The 23,859-nt window shown below is 41.2% G+C and overlaps 1 protein-coding gene across 4 annotated transcripts in view; it reads right to left on the bottom strand.

Moving 5' to 3' along the window:
* Positions 1 to 23,859, bottom strand: part of LOC103729163 (inaD-like protein) — a 315,156-nt gene that overhangs the window by 71,165 nt on the left and 220,132 nt on the right. For all 4 annotated transcript variants that reach the window (XR_003848556.1, XM_029560655.1, XM_008827155.3 and 1 more), the window contains 2 exons: positions 23,294 to 23,411; positions 16,722 to 16,855 (listed from right to left, as the gene is read on the bottom strand). Coding sequence is in view for 3 of the 4 variants with exons in the window: in XM_029560655.1 (XP_029416515.1) it covers positions 16,722 to 16,855; positions 23,294 to 23,411 (252 nt within the window). In the remaining variant the exon portion in view is untranslated. The remainder of the gene's footprint in view (positions 1 to 16,721; positions 16,856 to 23,293; positions 23,412 to 23,859) is intronic.

The following is a 23,859-nucleotide window of genomic DNA, read 5'->3' as shown; positions in this document are numbered from 1 at the left end:
ATATTTCTTTTTTGAAAAATGTGTATGAGTGCGTTGCCTGCATGTATATAAGTGCACCTGTGTCATGCAATACATCGGAGGCCAGAAGAGGTGTTGTATCCTCTGAAACTGGAGTTATAGATGGGTGTTTGCCACTATGTGGGTGCTGGGAATTGAACCTGGGTCCTCTGCAAGAGCAGCCAGTGTTCTTAACTGATGGGCCATCTCTCTAGACCCTTTTTTTATTTTTTAAAAATATTTTATTTATTATTTTGAGATATTTCTTGTAAAAATACAATAAACGGGATAAAAATATACCTAAGCAACTTCCTTCCTTCCTTCCTTCCTTCCTTCCTTCCTTCCTTCCTTCCTTCCTTCCTTCCTCCCCCCCCCTTCCTGTCTTCTTTCTTCTTGAGACAGGGTCTTAACTGTAGCCTAGGCTGGTCTTGAACTCACTGTGACCCTCCTCAGTTTGGGATTACAGGTGTGTGCCATTGTACCCAACTCAAAGTTACTTTCTTTTCTTTTTGAAACGGTCTCCCTGTAGCTCCAGCTAGCCTGGAACTTGCTAAGTAGACCACGCTGAACTGGATCTCACAGAGATCCACATGCTTCTGCCTCTGAAGAGCTGGGATTAAAGGTGTGCACCACCACACCTGGCAAATGGCCTGCTTTTGACACATTAATCTTTCTATGGAAAACTCATTTATTTTTTTCCCTTTGCTTGACTACTACAATTTCTTTGAACCAGTAACATAAGAAGAAAACACCAGGCACTGAGACCTGTCAGAAGAAAAAGGCCATCTTCCCTACTATGTGTTCTTCCATTTGAAAGTGCTCTGTGAAGTAAGTCAGGACAGAAGCATTAACTGGGGATGGTAGAGATCAGAAATGAGGACTGAGAGCTAAATTTGAAATGTAGGCTGGACAACTGAAAAGAAAAATGGATTAAAAAAAACCCCCTCTGTACTTTTAGTTGTTTTTCCTTTGGAAAATATGATTAGATTAAATAATGGGCTATCAGTGAAACACTGACCTTTATTAGTTTAAAAAGCATGGAGTTAACGGGCTGGAGGCTCAGAGGTTAAGGGCTACTTACTCTCTGGGTCCCACAATGAGGATCTGGACCCTGCATTACCCAGGGTCCCCCATTTCCCATCTGTGGCAGGTTGCGTTCCCGGCACCCACATCTACCATCTAACAATCATCTGTCTGTAACTCTAGTTCCAGGGGCTTGGACACCCTCTTCTGGCCTCTGTGGTCACTGTATACACATAGTGTACTTACATATACACAAGCAAGGAAGACACTCATACACATAAGATAAAGATAGATTTAAAACAACAGCAAAAACAACAATCACTTACACAGGCGATTCTTGTTCCCTCACTGGATGGCCTAGTGGACTTGGTTGTTCTGAGACACTCAAGCAGCACTAGGTGCCTCCCACCCCACTTCCTGTCTGCACAGGTAAAAAGATACTGCTCTACCCAAGTACTCCTCAGAGACCGTTTGCTAAAGCCAATTTCTTTAGTTATCACAGAAAATAGTGGGTTTCTTGATGACATCTTCACACACACATATTGCACTTTGCTCATAGTCACTCTTCTGTTACCCTCCCTGGCCTGTTTACTGACCTCTTACTTGTCTTCTCCCTCCCCTGTGTAGTCTCTTTGCTTGTGTTTCATTTAGATTCTGCACATGAAAGAAAACACACTGTATCTGGCTTTCGCCCCCCATCGTTCCATCATGTTCCCAGCTCTTCCTCCCTTTATAGACTCCTTCCTTCCACATGGTCCCCTCGGCTTTCAGGCCTCGCATGTGCGCGCGCATGTGCGTGTATGTATATTTTGGTTTTTAAAATTTCCTTTTAAAACTCTAGATTCTGCATCTGAGAAAAAGCATGCAATGGTTTCTGAAATTCATCTATTCCTGAAGCAGCCTAATCCTGCCCTTGTGGTGGTTGCTGGCTTAGTCTGAGTTTCAGTGATTAGGGGTGAGCCTCTAGAGTCAGGCTTCCTCTGTCCAAATACTGGCATTACCCTCCAATGGGTATGGGCCTTAGGAAGACTACTGACTTTCTGAGACTCAGTTTTTATATATTTTTAAAAACCGTATTATCTACAGATACTGCTTTATGTCAACTACGGCACACAGGAAGAGAATAAGCTCTTTTTTGTCCCCTAGTACTTGATGATTTAATATCTACTTTTCAAGATGCCATACACTTCTCATTTGTGCCACTTAATCTTTGTAACACCTAAGCACAGTCACTTATCGCTGGCCTCACTTGCAGAAGAGCCAGTGCAGGCTCAATGGGTTCAGAACCTGAACAGGCCTTTGCAGCTTCTGACAGGAGAGCTGAATTTCCAATGCGGAACGGAACACCACAGTCTGGGCCAATCCCTGTTTGAATAGTTTATGGTGCACGTCTACAAAAGCTAGGATTTTCTAAATGATTGATTCTACTGGAATATTATCACCTCAGTTCTATAGTAAAAACCCTGAGGTCATGAGTTGATCATTTTATAGAGTGTAAACAAAAAAAAAAAGACTCGTGGAAGTGGACAGAAAGTGAAGCCTCTGACCTAATGAGATGGTGATGATCTATGGATGTGACTAGCTAGTGGTGGCACAAGGGTGGCAGTCTACACAACTGTGAGTAGAGGCTTTCCCTACCTTTGAACGACCTTCTTGCTTAACTTTTTCTTTTTTTTTTAATTGTTTGAGTGTTTTGTCTGCATGTATGCAAGTGGATCATGAGCATGCAATGCCCACAGAGGCCAGGAGAGCAATGTTGGTACCCTGGAACTGGAATTACAGTTGTTAGCTGCCATGTGGATGCTGGGAACTGAACCCAGGTCCTCTGCAAGAGTAGCCAGTGTATTTAACCACTCAGCCAGCCCCTTAAATTCTTATTCATGTTTCTTTTCTGCCTGCCTTTAGTTTTTCCAAGCTGTTTCTTAATGTTTTTTTTTTCTTTTGCTACAGGATAGGATAATATAATCAACATTGTAATATATACCAGATATAGGTTGATTTTCAAGTTGTTCAGCCCAAGAAGATAGAAGATTTCTGGTAATTAATGGCACAGACCTGAGGATTACTCAAAACGACTGACTGAGAGGGCTCAGACCCAACGTTCTCTTGAAGTTGTGTGATTTTTGCTGAGATAACAGAAATTCAAGAACAATGACCTGTTTACTTACTGAAACAAGACCACTGACTTCACCTTGTTTACCCTAAGTCATTTGTTTGACCTGGTGAGTCTTGGGCCACAAAAGAATTTGGTCAGTATGTTGAAAAGCCTCTGAACTGGGGCTTCCCTCTTCAAAAGGGCCAGGTTGGATTGCAGAGTTGTGGGAAGTATATGCTGTTGCAAACTTCTCCCTCATGCGCTTCTGTCTGAGATATCCTTAACTAAGGAATACTCCTTTGTTAGTGACAAAGTTAAGGGGTTGGGGCATGGCTCAGTGGTTCGGCACTTGCTTGGCATGTTCAAGGTCCTGAGTTCAATTCCCGGCAAAAAACCAAAATGGGCTGGTGAGATGGCTCAGCAGGTAAGGGTGCCAATCTGATTACTTGAGTTCAATTCCTGCAACCAACATGGTATAAAGAGAGAAGTGACTCGTCCAAGCTGTCTTCTGACCTCCACACAGGTGGACAGGAGTGTTCCCCCCGATTTTCCCCCTAAATAAATAAGTATAACAAAAATCTAAACAAATAGACAAAACCCCCAAGGCTAAAGATATAGTTTAATGGCAGAGTGCCTGCCCAGCATGTATAAGGCCTTGGGCAATCTCTAATACCACAAGACAAACAAACAAACCCTCCCTTAAAACCTATAGACACACAGGAAGAAGTGAATGACCACACCTTCATCACATTAAGGGCCTATGATCTTAAAACCTTTACCACTAGAAGAATATTTATTGAGAATAGATAACAGGGGGCATTAAGCTGAAAATAGAACAGCTTACTGAGCTTTTCTTTAGGCCTATCCTTCAGTCACTCAATTTTCCTGTTGAGAAGAAAATGGTATTAAGGCGAGACCAAGAACTGAATTAGAAATGTGGGCTAGTAAGTAGAAAAAAAAAGGGGGGGGCGGGGCTGAAGAGATGGCTCAGCGGTTAAGAGCACTTGCTGTTGCAGAAGACCTGGCTTTGGATCCCAGCACCCACGTAGCAGGTAACAGCTGTCCGTGACTCCAGTTCCAGGGGATCCGATGCCCTCTTCTGTCCTCTGAGGGCACTGCACATAGGTGCACTTACACATGCAGGCATAACACTTATACACATAAAAATGAATAAATAAAACGAAAAAACAAAAACCAAAAAATGGTGCTGGGGATTGAACGTGGGCCTTCTACATGACAGGCAGGTGCTTTACCACTAAGCTTCCTTACTCCAGGATTTAGTTTTTTAAAAAGGTGTATATTTCATGAGATAAGGTAAGATAGCATGGCTAAAAGGATATAAGGTTGTAACATTCAGGTGTCTATTTAACAATGCTATATTAAAATATTTTTTCACTTGGAAAATGAAAACATGTGATTAGATGAAATGATGGGTTGTTAAAAGGTGGATGTATTAGTCACTTTTCTGTTGCTGTGAGAAACACTGACCCAAGCAATTTATAGAAAGAAGAGTTTATTTGAGCTTACGGTTCCAGGGGAATTACAGTCCGTCATGGCAGGGAGGCATGGTGGCTGGAGGTGGCTGGAGCAGGAGCAGCAGAAGCTAAGCTCTCACATCACCACGCAGGCACAGGAAGCAAGAGAGCAACTGTGGATCTGGCAAGGCTTTTAAGAACTCTCTAAGCCCACCCCCAGTGATGCGCTTCCTCCAGGATAGTCACACCTTCTAAAACCTCCCAAAAAAGTGCCATCTTCTGGGGACAAAATGTCCAAATACTTGGAGCCTATGGGGGGACATTTTCATTCAAACCACCACAGTTGACAACTGCTATTTTTATTTAAAATTTAAATTTAAAAAGTTATTTTTTTTTGGTGTGAACATACATTATGTGTATGGATGGGCATGTGTGCCACGGCTATGTGGAAGCCAGAGGACAATATTGTGGAGTCAGTTCTCTACTTCCACCTTCATGTGGGTTCTGGGGATCAAACTCAGTTCACCTGGGTTGTGTGACAAGCACCTTTACCTGCTGAGCCATTTCACCAGCCTTAACCTTGGCATTTAAAAATTTAAAATGTCCTAATTATGCACATGATTCTGATGTGGACACAAACTCACACTTTAATTTTTGGACTCATGATTAAACACAAGGCCTTGTGCATGCTAGGTAGGCATTTCAACACTGAGTTATGTCCATGGCCCAGTTTCCCATATTGCTTTACAGGAAAGCCTTTTTATATGTTCTTGGAAAGTATAAAGGCCTTCAAGTGCTTGATGCTCTTGCCCTTTGATCTGGTAACTGAATCAACCAAGTGTCTCCTTTTCTATGACCTACCCTTCTCATGGGTCAGCACTGCATCTCCTAGCATTCCTGAGCTTATCACCATGTCACAAGTATCTTCATGGATCCATACTCCGTATCACCTACCCATCCTTGACATCTCTCTTCAGGACTGGATCTACTTGAAATCATCTTTGTACTCTGGTGCTGACCCAGAGCAAGTACTCAATAAATGTTTGCTAAATGTTTATCAAGAAAATGTTGGTGATAAAAAAAAGAGATGAAAATGACTTAGAATATTATTGTATTGAAATGACTCCTAATGACTTATGGTTATACCATAGATTAAGGCATCTCTCAATTCTCAGCAGTGAAGCTTCCTTATGCAGCAGACGGTGATTAACAGAGAAACCCACAACTGGCCAACATGCAGAGAACATGAGGCTTCAGTGTGCTGATCCCTAAATAGGACACTTATTTTGAAATTCTGCCTCCCAAGGCTCAGGGATCATTGTGGAAGAGGGGGCAGAAAGATTGTAAGAGCCAGAGGTGGTAGATGACCACAAGGAAACAACAATTTTCCAGATGGTCAGTTAATTCATATGAACTCACAGCAATGGTGACAGCATGCTTAAGTCCCATTCACTCTCAAACCAGACAAAATCCCAGAATAGACATGGGGAAGCCTAACCTAAGGAAATCTTGGCAGCCAATGACTGCTGAGAGAAGGAGAGACAGTTTCTCTCAAGGATGGGACTCTTCATAGGTTAGCTGGGCTCCAGTGGATGGACCCACACTGAAGGACATTTGGGGACACTAATTAGACTCTGTAGGCCTTTATATATATATATATTAGAGTACAGAAACTTGATGCGGGGGTTAGTAAGTGGAGGTTCACATATGGGACGGGATCTGAGTATCAGATGCACTGTATGAAATTTGAAAAAGTTGAATAAAAATAATTTAAAACTTAAAGATTTATTTTATGTGTACGAATGTTTTGCGAATGGGGAGGTGGGTGAGGCTAGTATGTCTTAATTCTACTCCAGTCTAACATTCTGATGGCAAAGCATTAGCAATACAAAACCAAAATACTCAACAAAAATGGATGTGAAAGCCATCTGAATTCCCAGAGAATTTACTTTAACTCAGAGAGCCATTTAAAGGAGCCAAGTATGAGAGAGACTTAATTTCTTCAAGGGGATTAAACTCTGAATTGCTGGAAAAGAATTTGGTAACACATAATAATGGATCCTTAGATAGAGACAAAGCCATGGCATACTTCAGCCCATCAATCAACATTTTCTTTACTGCTCAAGCTGCCAACAAGTTGATAAAGTAATTTATAAACACACCAATCACTCAGCAAAAGGCAATTTTATTGTTGTCACAATAGGCCTGGAACACTTAAGGAAGTTATATGTTAGGAAAGTTAAGTAAATGTCTTAATTCTGTGGGTCCAAGGATTTTTAAAAAGCACAATTTTGTGGGTAAACTAAAATAGACAAATGAGATTTTTATATGTAACATTTGTAGATATTCAGGTGGTCATTTTAATAATATTAGGGAAGACTTTTAACCAGGAACCCCATGGTAGATAATTGTGAAGGTTTCATTTCCTGCTTGCAGGCATGCTTCTTTAGTACAGATTACCCTGGAAGGAAAGCTAGACTTGCCATGCTCCTGAAAGCCTCCAGTCAAACCTCCCACTAAAGATTCCAAGGACACTTTAACTACGGAAAAGTTTCACATTAAATTTCACATTTAAGATGGAAAACATAATTATTGCTATTCCAAAAAAAAAAAGTGTTATATCTTGTTACCCTGCTTTTAGGGGAAAAAGAATGTTTCCAATAAGAAAGACCCACAAGGACCAAAAGAAGTATTAAAGATATTATATATAAAACGGCATTTAAAAAATTTATTTATTATTTTTATTTTATGTGTATTTGTGTATTGCCTGAATGTTGGTAAGTGCACCCATGTCGGGCGTGTGGTGCAATGCCTGTGGAAGTCAGAAAAGGCTGTTGGATCCCCTGGGACTGGAGTTACGGACAGTTGTTAGCTGACATGTGGGTGCTGGGATTTGAACCTGGGTCTTCTCCAAGAACAACCAGTGTTCTTAACCGCTAAGCCATCTCTCCAGCCCCAAAATGGCATTTTTTTTCTTCTGAAAGGAAGCATAGCTCAGATCTGAGTGAGTGATGCTTTCAGAGACTATTTAATAGAGCCCTCACTGTTTGAAAATCTCAGCAGACATATCTTCTACACATGGATTGCTCTCTCAGCTGAAAGGTTTGGCCTAATGTGCTAATGTGGCAGGATAATAAAACCTCAAAATATATTCCAATCTATAATGAAAACACATGGCCGAAGTTCCTGAAATACAAAGTGTTGGGTTATCCTCCTCTTGGCTCCACTGTTGGTAGCATAGAGTTTTAAAAAGGAGATAAGCTAATGACTATGACAATATATTCCTCCATGTGAGAGGAAGTTTATAAAGAAACAAAAGTGAGTTGCAAAAAAAGAAAAAAACCCCAAAATGTTGGGTTAAACTGTTAAATCTTATCTCATTTTGAGCAAAACTGTAAGCTCAAACTACAGCTATATAAATAAAAAGAACACAATTCTCATTCTTCTTTTTCTATCCCAGATTCTTTGTGTGCCTCTGTGTGTGTGTGTGTGTGTGTGTGTGTGTGTGTGTGTGTGTGTGTGTGTGTGTGTGTGTACATGCACGTCTTATACCAGGGGCTGAACCCAGGGTCTCATGCATGCATGCATGCATGCTAGGGTCAGTGCTATGCCACTAGCCTTGTAACCAAATGCTTTAAGAACCAACCTTTTAAATTATATTTCAATAAGAATGTGATTTGAAAAAGAATGTGCAGTAGTATGTGGCAAAAGGATTCAGGACTGGGAGTTAAAGGAGTAAAATTTCCTGACATTCTGGAGGTAACCAACTTAACTTTTATTGTTTATGACACTTAACATGATCAATAAATACTCAGTTGAACTACATGGCATCTAATGTCATCTCAGGTTTAAAACTGTAGGGCTTCTATGAATTCAAACACTGTAAAATGGATGAAAAACAAACAAACAAAAGCCTATAGCTTTACACACATGCTTATGTAAACGGCAGGCCAGAATCCTGACTTCCATAGGCTAAGAGGTCAGAAATACATGAGGACTGGGATCATGCTCTGCATTAATTACAAAGTTTATGGCTTAAGACAGTGAGCCATGGTGCCATATTTCATAATCCTATGGCTGCATGAGTGGCATGGCTCAGCAGGGCAGTTCTTCTGTTCTAAGTGATGACATTGGGGCCTCACATGTGTTTTCAGACCGTGGTTCATTATGTCCTGGATGGCCTTAAATTGGAACCGCTAGTCCTCTCTCTCCATGTGCTGCCTCATCCTTCAGGGACCATTCTAAGTATGCTCACAGTGTAGCAGTTTCAGGAGATTGAGGGTGGATGCCACAGGGCCTCTAGACATCAGGTTTAAGGTCATGCAATGCCACTTTCAACACGATTGGTCAAAAAAAATCAATGGGCCACATAAAATTCAAGGAATTTAGAAGAAGCTGCATCACTTCTACCCTCAATTTAAATCCACCCCAGAGCCCATCAACGTTGCTACAGGAATTCTCTGGTGTGTAAGCAGTGGAGGCAGCAATGCCTAGTGGGAGGACTGTTGGCGATGGTCTGGTAAACCTGCATTTGGATTTTTAGCCCTGCCATCCACTGGAGCTTTACAAATGATACTCCCTTTAAGCTATTTAATCCCTTTGAGCCAGAGTTACTGCTTCTACAAATGGAACTAATAAATTCTATCTTTTAGAGTTTGGAGATAGCTTTTTTTTTTTTTGAGAAAAAAAAGTTGGCCTTGAACTTGCTATCAAGCTGAGAGCTGAGGATGACCTTGAGTTCCTGATTTTCCTGCCTCTACCTCTACCTGACAAGTTCAGGGATTGCAGGTGTGTGGCAGCACACTTGGCTCTTCTAGTTTTATTTTCCTTGTGGTGCTGGGGATCAACACAGGGCCTTGTGCTTGCACTGTACCACCAAGCAACATCTCTACACTATTACAGATCAAGGATGAAATGAGATTCTCTCTCTGTTCATGCAAAGTGTACATTATATGGTAGGTATTGATTGAACGACTGCTAACAAGGACCCCCAAACACAGATATCTAGGCTTTGAGAGGCATATCCACTAAACAAAGGGAGGAATATGCATGTTGAGATGGTCGAAACTCACAACTCTGAAGAATGCTAACAGTCTTGGTCCATTTTTCATTTTTACTTTTCCTACTATCATGGAGATCCCAAAGTATATGGGCCCAGCTGTCCTGGAACTGGTTATGTAGACTAGGCTGATCTTGAACTCACAGAGATCCTCCTGCCTCTGTCTCCCAAGTGCTGGGACTAAAGGCATGCGCCATCAGCCTGGCACTCTTTTTCCTTTTCTTTTTGGTCTTTTTGAGACAGGGTCTCTCTGTAGCCCCAGCTGTCCTGGAACTCACTATGTAGACCAGGGTGGCCTTGAACTCACAAAGATCCACTTGCCTCTGCCTCCTGAGTGCTGGGACTAAAGGCGTGTGCCACCATGCCCAGCAAATGTAATATTTTAAATTAATTCTTTGGGAATTTCATACACACATACAATGCATTTTCACTGTGTTCACCCCCTATTCTTCCCCTTAACTCCTCCCAGACCCTCCTTCATTGCTTCTTCTTGAGAAAGATTATGATACAAAGAAATTTTAGGTTATTCTTTGTTCAGTGGTTGTAGGGTCTATCTCCAGCAATGAAAATGAGTTGTATAAGTTGGGCCTGGTGGTACAGGCTTGTAATCCCAGCTACTTGGGAGGCTGAGACAGGAGGGTGCCAAGTTTAAGGACTGCCTGGACTACAGAGTATGTTCAAGGAAAGCCTAGGCAACTTAGTGAGATCCAGTCTCAAACTAAAAGCAAAAAGGTTATATACAAGGTATAATTCAGTAAACATTTAAGATGAGTTGTGAACTTGCTTTTCTCTAGACTACAAACTTTGTTTTTGCTTGGTGCAGAGTATTTGGTATTATTTCACTGATTCATGAGACAGATGCAAAAGATTCAAGGCTATATTAATTTCAGTATCTCATGTGCATACAGGGCTGCAAGGCAAAATGAAATAAAAAAATGGCCTGCTTTGTTTATTCTAAAACAGACTGGATAACTCTCACGGTCAAGCGTATACTAAGTGTGATGCTTTCTTATAAATCAACAAAAGATGATGACTATATATATAGAGAGAGATACAGTAGTTGTCAAATGATGTAACTATAGCTTGCCAATTTCATAGGTTGAACAGATAATTACTTCTGTTTAGAAAACCTGAAGGACTAGTGCTGTAAAAGGGAAGTCAGAAAGAGTGAAAATCAAGTTTTCAAAGCCAGGGTCCTCTATTTTTCTTCCTAATAAATTAGAGTTCATTGTCTAGATTTTCTGAGCATTTAAGGACACAGACTTCAATGCTGCTCTACAAAATGGTTACAAAAAGAACAAATATATTCTAGAAATCACATTCTTCACTCACAAAATCCTTTAAAGAGAAAGAACATGGATCATAATGTTTAGCATCTCTCATTTTAGAATACTAAAATATTCTCAGGCAATAAACTATACACATAACATAAAAGAACATTATGTCAGCAATAGATTCAGTGGCTCTTTGGACAAAACAATTAAATGCTCAGTTGCCCTGGAAGAAATAATGTTTGTGTGTTTGAATGCAGCAGACGCAATTACTTATATTGTCAGTTGCATTCACACACACACACACACATACACACACACAATTTCAGGAATACACTAGCAACCAATTGATTAATATACAAAATGAAAATCACAGCAGTAAAACAGCTAACATAACTGCTGTGAATACATAAAAATGTTTTATACCTTTAGAGAGTGACAAGCCTTGTCTTAAGCTAAAAAATGAAAGTTTTATATTTACCTAAAATTGAGATCTCTTGCTAAGATTGATTTAACAAAAAACTGATATTCATTAATATGAATGTAAATATTCATATGAAAATACAGATTTCTTGAAGGAAATGGGATAACATTTGCATTATATTTTCTAAGTCCCCGTAAGTTAGTGCTTATTTATTTAAATTTTAATCGGCTTGAATAATATTTTTTGCTTAAAGTCATATTCTTTAGGACCAGAAATAGCCAAACCTGAAAACTCAGAGGTACCATTCATTAACATTCTTCCAATGTGATTAATGTAGTTTTTGTAAACTCTGCTTTGATTTTAAAATAAAACTAGGGTAATAAAATGTTTTGTATAAAAATATATGACTTAAGCGGTAATGATAAGAGGACCTGGCCTTTGAAGATTACACACAAAAGCAAACCACAATCCTCATGAAATAGACTGCACAAAGTTCACATGAAGGGGAATAGTGAAATAAAACACTTAATCAATGTAAAACAGCTTTTTACTCTGCTTACTTTAAAAATATCCATGAGTTTAAATTGCTGCAGTGCTTTCAAATTGCCAAAAGAAGCAATAAATAATGACAGCATACAATATGGTGGGGTTAAATGAGATCACTTCAGAACAGGCTATCTCTAAAGAAAGGTATTCTCCATTCTAATTCCTAGATGGATAAACTTTGCCACATATATACAAATGCAAGAGGGTCCCTTCTACCTTGATGTGCTTTAGTAATGTATCTGCCCTACACAACTGTTTAATTAAGATGCAATAAATTAGTATTATCCTATAAAGAATTTGTGTCAAATAAGAACAAATTAAATTGATTATTAGGGCTGTAGTATGGCTCAGTGGCAGAGTGAGTGAACCCTTGGATCCAATCCCTAGTATACAAATGACAGATACTAAATCAGGTGGTTTAAAAAGAAGAAAGATTGAAACTTGTAGGGAAATGATTAAAATGCTAATGCTGACATTCTTAGGTATTTTAGAATTAATAATATCTACATTTTTGCAGGAAAATGGAAGAACTGGAAAATATTAATACTAAGTGAGATAACCCGTGCCCAGAAACACAAGCATCTTATGGTGGGGAGGGAGAAGAGCTCTTGGACTTTCGCTTGGCAGATTAGGTGGAGACTGTGCTGTTTGGTATTTTATGGGGCAAATGTATACCCCAACAAAGCCGAGAGGAAAGAAAGGAAGATCCACGCACAGATGGAAGGGGATAAAATGTGCATTAACAGCCTCCTTTGCCAAACAATGTACCTTATCTGGCTTCCGTGAACCATACAACAATTAGTTTATATTAATTAAATTCAGAAAATGCTTCCTACAGCATTCCTTTTTTCTATCCTTCAGATTAAGTATCATGATTCTTCATTGGTGGATCCTCTCTGGCAGACCATAAACATGATAGGAATGTGTGTGCTCTCTGAGGACAAGGTTATGCCACTCAATTCACCCTTAGCACAGAGCAGAGGCGAGCTGAGCAAACATGCAGCCTCACAGAAGGGCCTCGGCCTCCAGAGGCAGGCCTGGCAGGGGCATCCTAGAAGAAACACAGGCAGAAGGCTCTCTGAGGACTGGCCCAGGTGTGCTTGTAAACCTTACCCTCCTCATTAGCTCAGTACTTTCTGAAGCTGGTGGAGGTGACCAGCTGCAAACACACAGGACAGAGCATGTGGTCTCCCTCTGTGAGCTCAGAAGCCATCTGTCTAAGGCAGAGAGATGATGCAGAGCAGAGAGGACTGATGAGGTGTCAAGGCTTAGGCTCAGACACAAGCTCCTCTACAGATGGCCAGGTTCTGCTGGCCGCACAACAAAAAGGACATGAAACTCTAACTGGGAGGGTTGGAGCGGAACTCAGAGGTGCTCCCTGTACCAAGGCAGATGTAAGCCTGCTTCATGTCACACGCAGAGGTACTTTTGATACCTGGCCTCAACATTTCTTGCAACTCCTTTAAATAAACTACTTTTGTTTGCAAACTTCCTGCTTGGCTGGATAATGTGACCTGCATATTAATTAGTTTGCATGTTCCATGTAAAAATTTGGAGGAGCATTAAAGAAAGAAAAAATATCTTCATTGTGGGAATAATGGCTTTGTTTAAAGCACTTTCTACTTCAGCCCTCTTTTCAGCCTCACTAAAATGACAGGCATATATATTTTCTTGTGACTCTACACAAGGTTAAGAAATAAAAGCTGTGTCCCATCTCTCATTTTTAAGTGGCGCTTATCTTTCCAAGGACAATGGGATTTATAGTCTCAAATGGCAGAACTATACATTATGAACCTTAAAGGATTTTTTTTTTTTTTTTTTGCTGCTTCCTGGTGGCAGCAGATGCAGAGCAGGGTGTTCAGTGAAACCTCAGTGTGCAGGAGGTGAGGCAGCTGGGTGAGCGCCATCACCTTGATTAGCGCCGTCAGTCTGGTGAGCACCCTCAGCTGGGTGAGCACTCTCAGGTAGGTGAGCACTCTCAGCTTGGTGAGTGCTCTCAACCAGCAGCCTTAGCAGAGGCAGATGGTCAGGAACCACATAGCACTTCTGGGTCAGGAATTCTGAGTGACCCACACTGAGCAAAACTGTGTTAATACTAACAGGTGAGAAACCAAGGCATGAGTCACTGAGCTAGGTCAGATGAGCTGAGTCCATTCTTCTGGGTCTCCTGGGAAACCTAGCTCAGTCTTAGGATATATCATAGAAAGATGCATATTTACAACAAAGAAACTTGAGGGTTAAATTTCTCTTTATGGATGAATTCAGTATAGAATTGCTCCAAAATTTAATTCTCCTGTTTGTTTAAAATGAAGCTTTATTTATTTATACAAATTCAATTTCTTCAGTAGTCAAGATATCTCTTTGGGAAGGTGAGAAAATGGGCCTTTGGGAGGGAGCTAGTGACTCCATGTTCACGGTCAGGGCACAGCTTCTCAGCATTTGTCCAGTGGCCTCAGTGTGACAAGGATGATTGGTGTTTGTAAAATCTCTGTGTCTTACCACAAATCAAAAAGTCAAGATTACTAAAGCTCATGATATAAACATTACATTGTTTAACAATGTAACCTAGACCACATTACCTGAAGGGAAACCCATAATGGAGAGGTCACTTCCTTCTCAATGACAAAAGCTAGACAGATTTAGTATCTCAAGCCAGACAAGAAATGCACAGAAGTTTGGGGCCTGAGGGAAGCAAATACCTGCGAAAGGGGCTGGCAGCTGAACTGGCTGTGGGGCCTGGGTAGCTCTAGTGTCCCCTGTTCCATCCAGGGGCACACTAACGTATGGTTCCATCCAGGCATCACACACACAGACACACAGACACAGACACATGCACACGCGCGCACACACACACACACACACACACACACACACACACACAGCAGTTTCTGCGTGAACAGGCAGAGGGAAAGTTAGACAGAAATGTCCTGAACCCCAATGCCTTAATCAAGCAGAAGAGATAGAATCTTTTAGTCAATAAACACCAGTTCTGGGCTGGGTGGTTCACTGGAGGGTTCACAGCTCAGAGAGGCAAGGCCTGCACACAGGAGATTACTCAGTAACTGCAGCACTTGCAGTGTCTGTTTCCTGGTGCTCTGGGAACAAGTATTTCTCTTTTTAAAAAAACTTAATTTAGCCGGGTGTGGTGGTGCACGCCTTAAATCCCAGCACTTGGGAGGCAGAGGCAGGCGGATCTCTGTGAGGTTCAAAGCCAGCCTGGTCTACATAGTTAGTTCCAGGACAGCTGGGGCTACAGGGAGACCCTGTCTCAAAAAGACCAAAAAACAAAAGAAAACAAAACAAAAACCCAAAAACAAAAACTTAATTTAAATTTTATTTTGCAGTGTGTGTTGGCATGCAATGGTGCACAGGTGGAGATCAGAGGACAGTTTTGGGGAGTCAGTTCTTTCCTTCCATCATGTGAATCATGGGGCTATGGGGCTTAGACTCAGATCACCAGGCTTGGTGGCAGATGCCTTTACCTGCTGAGTCATTTTACTGGCCTAGGAGCAAGCATTTCTTTTTTTTTTTTGAAGCGGGGTCTCTCTGTGACCCCAGCTGTCCTGGAACTCACTATGTAGACCAGGCTGGCTTTGAACTCACAGAGATCCGCCTGCCTCTGCCTCCCAAGTGCTGGGACTACAGGAGTACACCACCACGCCTGGCAGAGCAAGCATTTCTTAAAGAAGAATAAGACCTCCTGTCCCCCAATGGTACTAACAAAAGAACATTACAGTCTGTCCAAGATGGAAAAGCAATAGTTTATGGATCATACTATACTTGTTTCACCTGTAAATACGGCATACACTGTCCAGTCCTTACTAACCAAAACAGGCAAAGGAAATACTAAGATACCTATTTAAATACATAGTCATCAACACAGTGGTTATCTCTGCAGAAAGATCATGGTTTTGGGAGAGAAATGGAGGTGAAGAGCAGGGCTGGAGCAAGAGAAAGACTGTTCATTTATACCCTTTTGTGTGAATTTAACTTCATATAATATGTATGTATTACCCTTTCAAATACATATACATTGATCAATCACATTTTGAGTAAAACAAAACAAGACCCTAGGAAAAGTTTTACAGTTTAACAGCACTACTGAATAGTGACAAATAAAAGGTGTTGGTTAATAAAAAATCAACAATCTCAGGAAAAACCAGACCAATAAAATAGGCTGTTGGGTTGGAATAACTAAAGTTCTCTATTTCCCATTAAATATGATAATGGTGAGAAATGATTAAGAAATGCTGTTATTTACTGCATACTTACTATGCAACGTTCTATGTACATTATACTTTCAAATGCTGTCATCATGGTGTTGGTCTAACAACCTTCAGAAATGGGGCTGGCCACCAAGCCTGATGAACCAGGACGTACCAATTCCTGTAAATTGCCTCTGACCTCCATACATGCACACACAAAATAAATAAATGCAATAAAGAAAAAAAAACGTTAAGAAAAAAACCCACCCAACATTCTAGATAGTAAAAATTAAATGCTGAGGAAAAACTTGAAAGCTGGCAAGAATATGGATGCATTACCGTTTATAATTGTGCTTGCTCCCCAGACTCTGAAAATGCTAGCCAGGCATGGTGGTACACACTTGTAATCCCAAACGCTTGGAGGGCAGAGACAGGAGAATTAGCAGTTTAAGGCCAGCCTGGGCTACATGAAACTCCATTTTAAACAAACCAAACCCAAACCAAACCAAACCCAAACAAAAGAACAGAATGGAATGTGAAGCCTCCCATACAAGTGTCCTAGGGTGATAATGAGGTTTGGCATCTAACTCTGTGATAGTAGACATATTTTACTTCTAGAAACTTACCAAGGGTGTGTCTTTTCCTCCTACAATGCTGAGACCAAGCCCTGAACGCCCCTTGGATATTTCTATGATCATTTCCTGGCCAGGGACAATGGGACATGTTGCAGGGTCCACTGAGAGAGGTGCCTGGAAGTCACCTGGAAAGTAACAAAATACAGAGTGATCAGCAAGTAGGAGACTCTACAGCTCGTGTCCCTTACTTGGGAGTGCAGCATCTGCATGTGTTTACCACTGCACTCCCTCCTCTTGACTTACCTTCATACCAAGCATCAAGGTAAAAGCTGGTCATTACTGCCTGCTCACCTGAGGGATGAGATACAATATTGCTATGGCATTTTTTGAGATTAAACCATTAATTCATCCATCCCTCAACCCATCAATTTTAGGACTACTTAATTTTTAAAGCATAATCTCAGCAGTCCTAAGAGCTGCCATGAGGTTTGGCTGGGTCTGCCCACTTTCCTTGAGTCCTGACTCTGAAAGGCGTGGCTATTCCTGTTTTGTCTTCTTTTGCTTTTGGGTGGTGGCCAGAGCCTAAGTGTGCCTTTTCTGGTACTCTCCCTGAAGCCCTACACTCTGCCATGTGGCTGTCTGCCACCAAGTGCCTGGCCTCCATGCAGGCTTAACTCAAACAGTGTGCCTTTTTTCCTTTTCTCACTCCCCTCTTCCAGGCAGCTGCCAAGATTTACAGCTTGTCTGGCCTGGAGTTTTTCTTTTAAACGCTAATAAAATTGTTCTCAAACTTCAAAAAAAGAAAAAAAAAATCTCAAAATACATGATGAAAACAAGCATGGGAGAATTTAGGCTGACTAAATTTTAGTTATACAAAAGCCTATATTACAACAAATACAGAAGTGGCGGTGACAGAAGGGTTTAAGTTACAAAAACACTAAGAAATGATGCCTAGGGTGTTGGCTGTAGCTCTGTGGAGGAGCATTTGCTTCATATGCTTGGGGTCCTAGGCTCAATCCCCAGGACTGGCCACCCCAAGAAAAAGAAAAAAAAGAAACTGTGTTTAAATATCCTCAATCAGAGCATATCATATCAAATGTACCACGAAAATGTGGTACATTTACACAATGGAGTTATACTTAGCAATAAAGAAAGATGAAATAATGAAATTTGCAGGTAAATGGATGGGTCTAGAAATTATTATACTAAGTGAAGTATATAACACAGACTCAGAAAAACAAAAGATGTATGCTCTCCCTCATTTGTGGATCCTAGCACCAAATCCTTATAAGTGAGTGCATATCCTGATGCAACTGCCAGGGCCAGGACTATGGAAGGGAAACAGGGAGGTAGAGGGAAAGAAGGAACCTAAGAGAGAAGAATAGCAGGATAAAGGTGTCAGTAAGGGACAAATATGTAACAAGGGGGTAGTTAAAGGGGAGGGGTGGGGAAGAAGGGCTATACAAAGAACTATGGAATAAAGGAGAAAAACTCCAGATACAAAGTGAAAAAAAAAAAAAAAAAAAGCCTTAAGCACAGAAGGAACCCTACAGGGATGGAAGAAATCCTTTCCATAAGCAATATGGTTGTTAAATGAAAATCCCAGTGCCAGAGCTGGGTTGCCTCCCTATGAGCTGTTGGCCTGAGGGGCCCTGGAGGTCCCCAAACAATAAAGGCCATTGCCAATAATGATGCCTGTACACCGGAAGTGGATGGAAGGACCTATCGCTGAAGACACTGCTTGATATGAGTGCAGGAGAGGGAGAAATCAAGCTTGGACTAACCTGGAAACTCCCTGCCACTGGATGGGTGGCTCTCATGGTGCCAAAAGGTGATATGCAGATGATGGGGGAAAACTGTCCCCTCTAATTCTGCTCAGTGATGAACCCGAGGTGTTGCACTATCAATATACCAAACAAGATGTTGCTGCTGGTAAAATATTGGAGTGTCTAGTGTGTGTACAACCAGCAAATTTTCAATTGGCTAAAATGCTCACTCCTAGGGGGAGAATACACATCTGTTACTGTAGACCAGACCGATGTTTGTGTCACGTTCCTGCCCCCTGCTCCCCTCCCCCATGGCAAGGGAGAATATAGGCCTCAGTGGGAAGCCACTGCAATTGTTTTGTTAGATGGATGTGATGCACCTGCTAAAGTATCATTCAAGTGTTTGTGTTTACTCCCATAGGTTATTATAGCAGCCACTGTTTAGATGTTCTTGATTCTTGCTGTTTTTTTGTTTGTTTGTTTGTTTTTTGTTTTTTTCTGGAGCTGAGGACCAAACCAAGGGCCTTGTGCTTGCTAGGCAAGCATTCTACCACTGAGCTAAATCCCCAACGCATTTGTGTTTTTATAGTAGATGGAATCCCATTGAAATGGGCCAAAACCCCATGGAAAACAGATGATGCAGAGACCCAAAAGTTCAGGGCCTTGTTACAACAGGAGGAAGACCATCTCACACCTACCATCCCCTCCAAGGCTCAGGGACTTCTGCAGAAGAGGTTGGCAGAAAGAAGTAAGAGCTGGAGGAAGGGGTGGGGTGTTAACTAGAAGTGTACTCTGACCATTATACCGGCAAGCTACAATCACACCTCCTTCCCACGCTCATCAAGGAGTCGAGGGGGAGTCAGTTACTCCTCCCACCCAATCAGTCGACCTTAGCTGCATGTGTGGGAGGTGACTAAGGATACATAAGCCAAGAATGCCAGGAGGCCCCTCTCTCGCCATTTTCTGCAGCTGTTAGGAAGTCATAGGATCTGTATTTGAGTTTGGATTTTCCAATGAAGCTGTAAATGGGGGGGCACCCACTCCTCTGTAAATAAAACCCCACCCTATGCTCTGTTAAAAAAGAAAATGATAGCTGAGAGGGATCTGACTAGACCACAAGTGGATGGACTTGCACTGGGGAATGTCTGGGGACACTGACTTACCACAGTGGGAGTGGGGGAGTTATGGGAGGGTGCTGGTGGGGACGGGGCTATAAAGATAATTCAGATTGTTTGAGATATTCTGTATGAAATACAAAAAAAATTCATTAAAAAAAAGTACAAAAGATTTAATCAAATATGTAACTGAAAATAAAAAAAATTACTTAAATTTATCTCTAAAAATATCATAGACCAAGCGTTCTTAATTCAAAGATCTGAAATATGAAAATTGTGGAGTGCTGACAGGATACTACAAATGGAAAATTCTACACATGGCCCATTTTGACAGGTTACAGTCAAAATGTAGGCACACAAAATAATAATGTAGGCACACAAAATAATACTGTGTAAAATTAACCTCTAATATCACGTTTAAGAGATATATGAAACAGAAATAGAATTTTCTTTTAAAAATTTTATTTACAGGATGGGTATGGCCAGCCTAGTCTGCATAGAGAGTTCCAGGCCAGCTGGGGCTACAGGGAGACCCTGTCTCAAAAAGACCAAAAAATTTTTTATTTAAAAATTTTATTTTATGTGTATTAGTGCTTTGCCTGCATGTATATAAGTGTACCCATGTCATGTGCTGCCCACAGGTCCCCTGGAACTAGAGTTATGGAAGGTTGTTAGCTGCCATGTAGGTGCTGGGAACCAAACCCAGGTCCTCTGCAAGAGCAGCCAGACCTCTTAATCTCTGAGTCATTGCTCCAGCCCCATAAATGAATTTTGTATCAGACTTGAGTCCTATCCTCAATCTATATCATGTAAATGCAAATAATCCAAAACATGGAAATGTGGGAGACAGGCTTGAGCCTAGGGTGACAGTCTTATTGACAGACATACAGCAGGCCTGAGGCAACGGCCCAAGAGCTGGAGCCACAAGAAACGCCTTGTGACATTTGCTCCCATTGGCAGATCATCAGACTGATGCCTAGAGCTTGCCACTCCCTAATCACCACCCTTGGAATCCAAAATTGCAACACTTAGATAGCACAACAGTCAGGGTCATTTGGTTTCCAGGAATCCAGCCTCTGTAATCTGAAACCCAGTATGCTAATGAGGCATCCTACCCACTATTCTGTGATAGGACGTTAAGTCTGTTATGCTAATAAGATGCTAAACCTGTTATGCTAATAAGGTATCCTACGTGCTGTACTGTGATTGGACCACTATCCCTATATAAGCTAGTGCCTTCCTGCAATAAAGCAGACCTGTGTCACTGAACCTGGTCTCCTGTGTCTGAATGCAGCTCTGCTGACACAGTCTCCTCACCAGCCCTGGGGTCTGGGACCAGGCAGAAGCGGTGACGATAGGAGGCAGAGCAGGGCAAGCAGAAGAGCTGCCTCAGCACCAGGCAAGCAGAAGAGTGGCCTCAGCCCAGGGCAGGCAGAAGAGTGGTCTCAGCCCAGGGCGAGTGGAGGAGCAGCCTTGACGCCCGTGAGAACGAAGGAGTGGCCACCACTGGCGGTGACCACATGGAAATATCCCAAATATAAAAGATGTCTGGTTCCAAGCATGTACGTGTGTGTGTGTGTGTGTGTGTGTGTGTGTGTGTGTGTGTGTGTGTATAAATACATATGCATTTTAAACAAAATATTCAAAAATTATTTCCAAGGTCTATAAGTAAAAATTTTGTTAAGAGTTATGCTTTATAAAAGTTTTTTAAAATCATTGATTTAGAATGCATTTTCCTAAAGACAGAAAAACGTTTATAGGCTAAGAAAAGTTGTTTACTAACATTCATTTATCCATTTTTATTCATTTTTATTAATTTTTTTTTCTGTGTATGAGTGTACTGTCTGCATGTGTGTTAAGTGCACTGGTGCATACAATGACTTTGGAGCCAGAAGATGGCAATGGATCCCCAAAGCTGGCATTACGGATGGCTGTTAGCTACCATGTGAGTGTGGGAACTGAATGCAGGTCCTCTTCAAGGGTAGTTAATGTTCTTAGCCACTGAGCCATAGCTCCAGCCCCTATTTATCCATTTTTAAAGACATATATTTTCCATATAATGAAGCCTATTAAAAAACTAAAATATTCAATATGTTAAACACATTCAAGAGACTCCTATGTAGAAGTTGTGTCTAAAGATCATCATTTTTTCTGTGAATTTGATCATTGTGAGTACTGGCAGTTCAGTAAGGGGCATTTATGGCTATGCTGTCTCTGTTGGCACTGCTAAACTGTGACAGAGCATCAAAGCAGCCACAGATAATATGCAAACATTGAGCAGCTCAACAAAATGTTATGTATGGACACTGAGATATGAATTTCATATAGTTTTCATGAAATTGGCTTTCTTTTTTTTTTTTTGGTATTTTTCAGACAGGGTCTCCCTGTAGCCCCAGCTGGCTTGGAACTCACTATGTAGACCAGGCTGGCCTTGAACTCACAGAGCTCCACCTGCTTCTGCCTCCCGAGAGCTGAGATTAGAGATTAAAGGCATGTGCCACCACTCCCAGCATCTGGCTTTCAATTTTTAAAACTTCAGAAACATTTTTAGCTACTGGATGAAGCAAAAAAACAAAACAAAAACAAACAAACAAAAACCATGGTGGACTACATTTATCCCTGGGCCACGGTTTGCTTACTGACTATATTCAGCAAGTACCTTGATATAAATCCAGTGCCTTCAAATAATACCTACTCGTTAAGCATTTTATATAGTTGACATTTATGAATAGGAGTGTTAGGCCTGCTATGTTAGGACAGGATCATAAATTTGTCATTGGTGAGTTATGTTTTAAAAAGTCCATTAAAAAAAAATATTTTATTTATTTCATGTGTATGTGTGTATTGCCTGCATGCAGGTAAGTGCACCCGTGTCGTACAATGCCCGGGGAGGACAGAAGAGGCTGTTGGATCCCCTGGAACTGGAGTTATGGACAGTTGTTAGCTGCCATATGGGTGCTGGGATTTGAACCTGGGTCTTCTGCAAGAACAGTCAATGTTAACTGCTGAGCCATCTCTCCAGCCCAGAAAAAAAAAAAAAATCCATTTTTTAAAAAATTGATAAATACTGCATAAAAGCAAAGTGGAATGTGATTATTTGCTTTGATGTTCTATTTTCAACTCTCATTCATCATAATTCAAGCTAAGAATTTAAGGACAGAACATGAATTCTTTCCTCCCTCCCTTTCCCACTCCCTCTTTTCCCCCTCTCATTTTTTGTCTTTCTTTTTGAGACTGGGTCTCTTGGAGTTCAGGCTGGTTTTGAATTCACTATGTAGCTGAGAATAGCCATGAATTTCTGATCCTCTTACCTCAACCTCACAAGTGCCAGGATTATAGGTGTTACCATGCCTGGGTCAGGTATCATTTCCTTAACATTGAAAGTAAGTCTTCATATGGCCTATATCAACATATACAGTGTTAGAAACTGCATTCAGTGTGGGTTTGAAGGTATTACTCATGACTTAACCTCAATCTTCTGGAGAGATTGCTGGCAATCTGTAGATCTTGGTTTCAAATGCATTTACTGAGGCCTTTTTTATTTCACATTTATATTCAGTAAGCATCAGTCGATGCCAGTGGTGGAGATACAGAAATGGTGCATGTGGGAGGGTTTGTCCAAGTCCCAAAGCTAAGAAGTAGAGAAAGGATGCAGAAGCAGGTATCCTGGCTTCTTAGCACATCATACCCCTTCCTTCTCTAAGGTTTCAAGAGTCAGTTCTGGTCAGGGACAGAGTCATACCATAGCCTGTGAAGTCTGCATCACTTGACTGGTACAATGGAGTTGGCGCTAATGGGATTTCTTGTGCACTGATGGAGGCTTTTGTCGAGTATTTTTGCTGTTTCATCTGGCTTACAACCTACAAAATTAAGGAAAATTACATGAGCATCAAGAAGAGAGTAAGAGAAAACTTCAAAACTCCTGTATCATTACCAAAGTAATGGTGAACTCCAGAAATGTCTTTTGAGGAAACAGGATGGAAGAGGTGGCAGGGGGAGGTTAGGTTGGTTTTTGGCCCCACCTTCCCTGAATCCCTATTTAACCTTGTATTTAAAATACTTTGATGAAGGGTTGGTCAAAGAAAGGAAGAAAGACAAATGCTGAAGACACTCCATCACTGTGGTCCCTGTGTGAATCTGAGGAGATAGGAGGCAGGAGGCAGGAACAAAAATATTAGCCATATGAAGTCTACATATCTGTGCCATGCTCATGAAACACTATCTACCTACAAATGCTCTGAACATACAACCATCCATTTCTTCTGTATCTAGCCACAGTAGTCAAAGGGAAAACAAACATTCTGAAAG

The sequence above is a fragment of the Nannospalax galili genome, unplaced genomic scaffold (genome assembly GCF_000622305.1).
Source record: "Nannospalax galili isolate Female #2095 unplaced genomic scaffold, S.galili_v1.0 scaffold793, whole genome shotgun sequence".
In the NCBI taxonomy this organism is placed as follows: domain Eukaryota; kingdom Metazoa; phylum Chordata; class Mammalia; order Rodentia; family Spalacidae; genus Nannospalax; species Nannospalax galili.
Note: the sequence above shows the minus strand (reverse complement) of the source record. Positions and strands in the feature narration are given on the sequence as shown.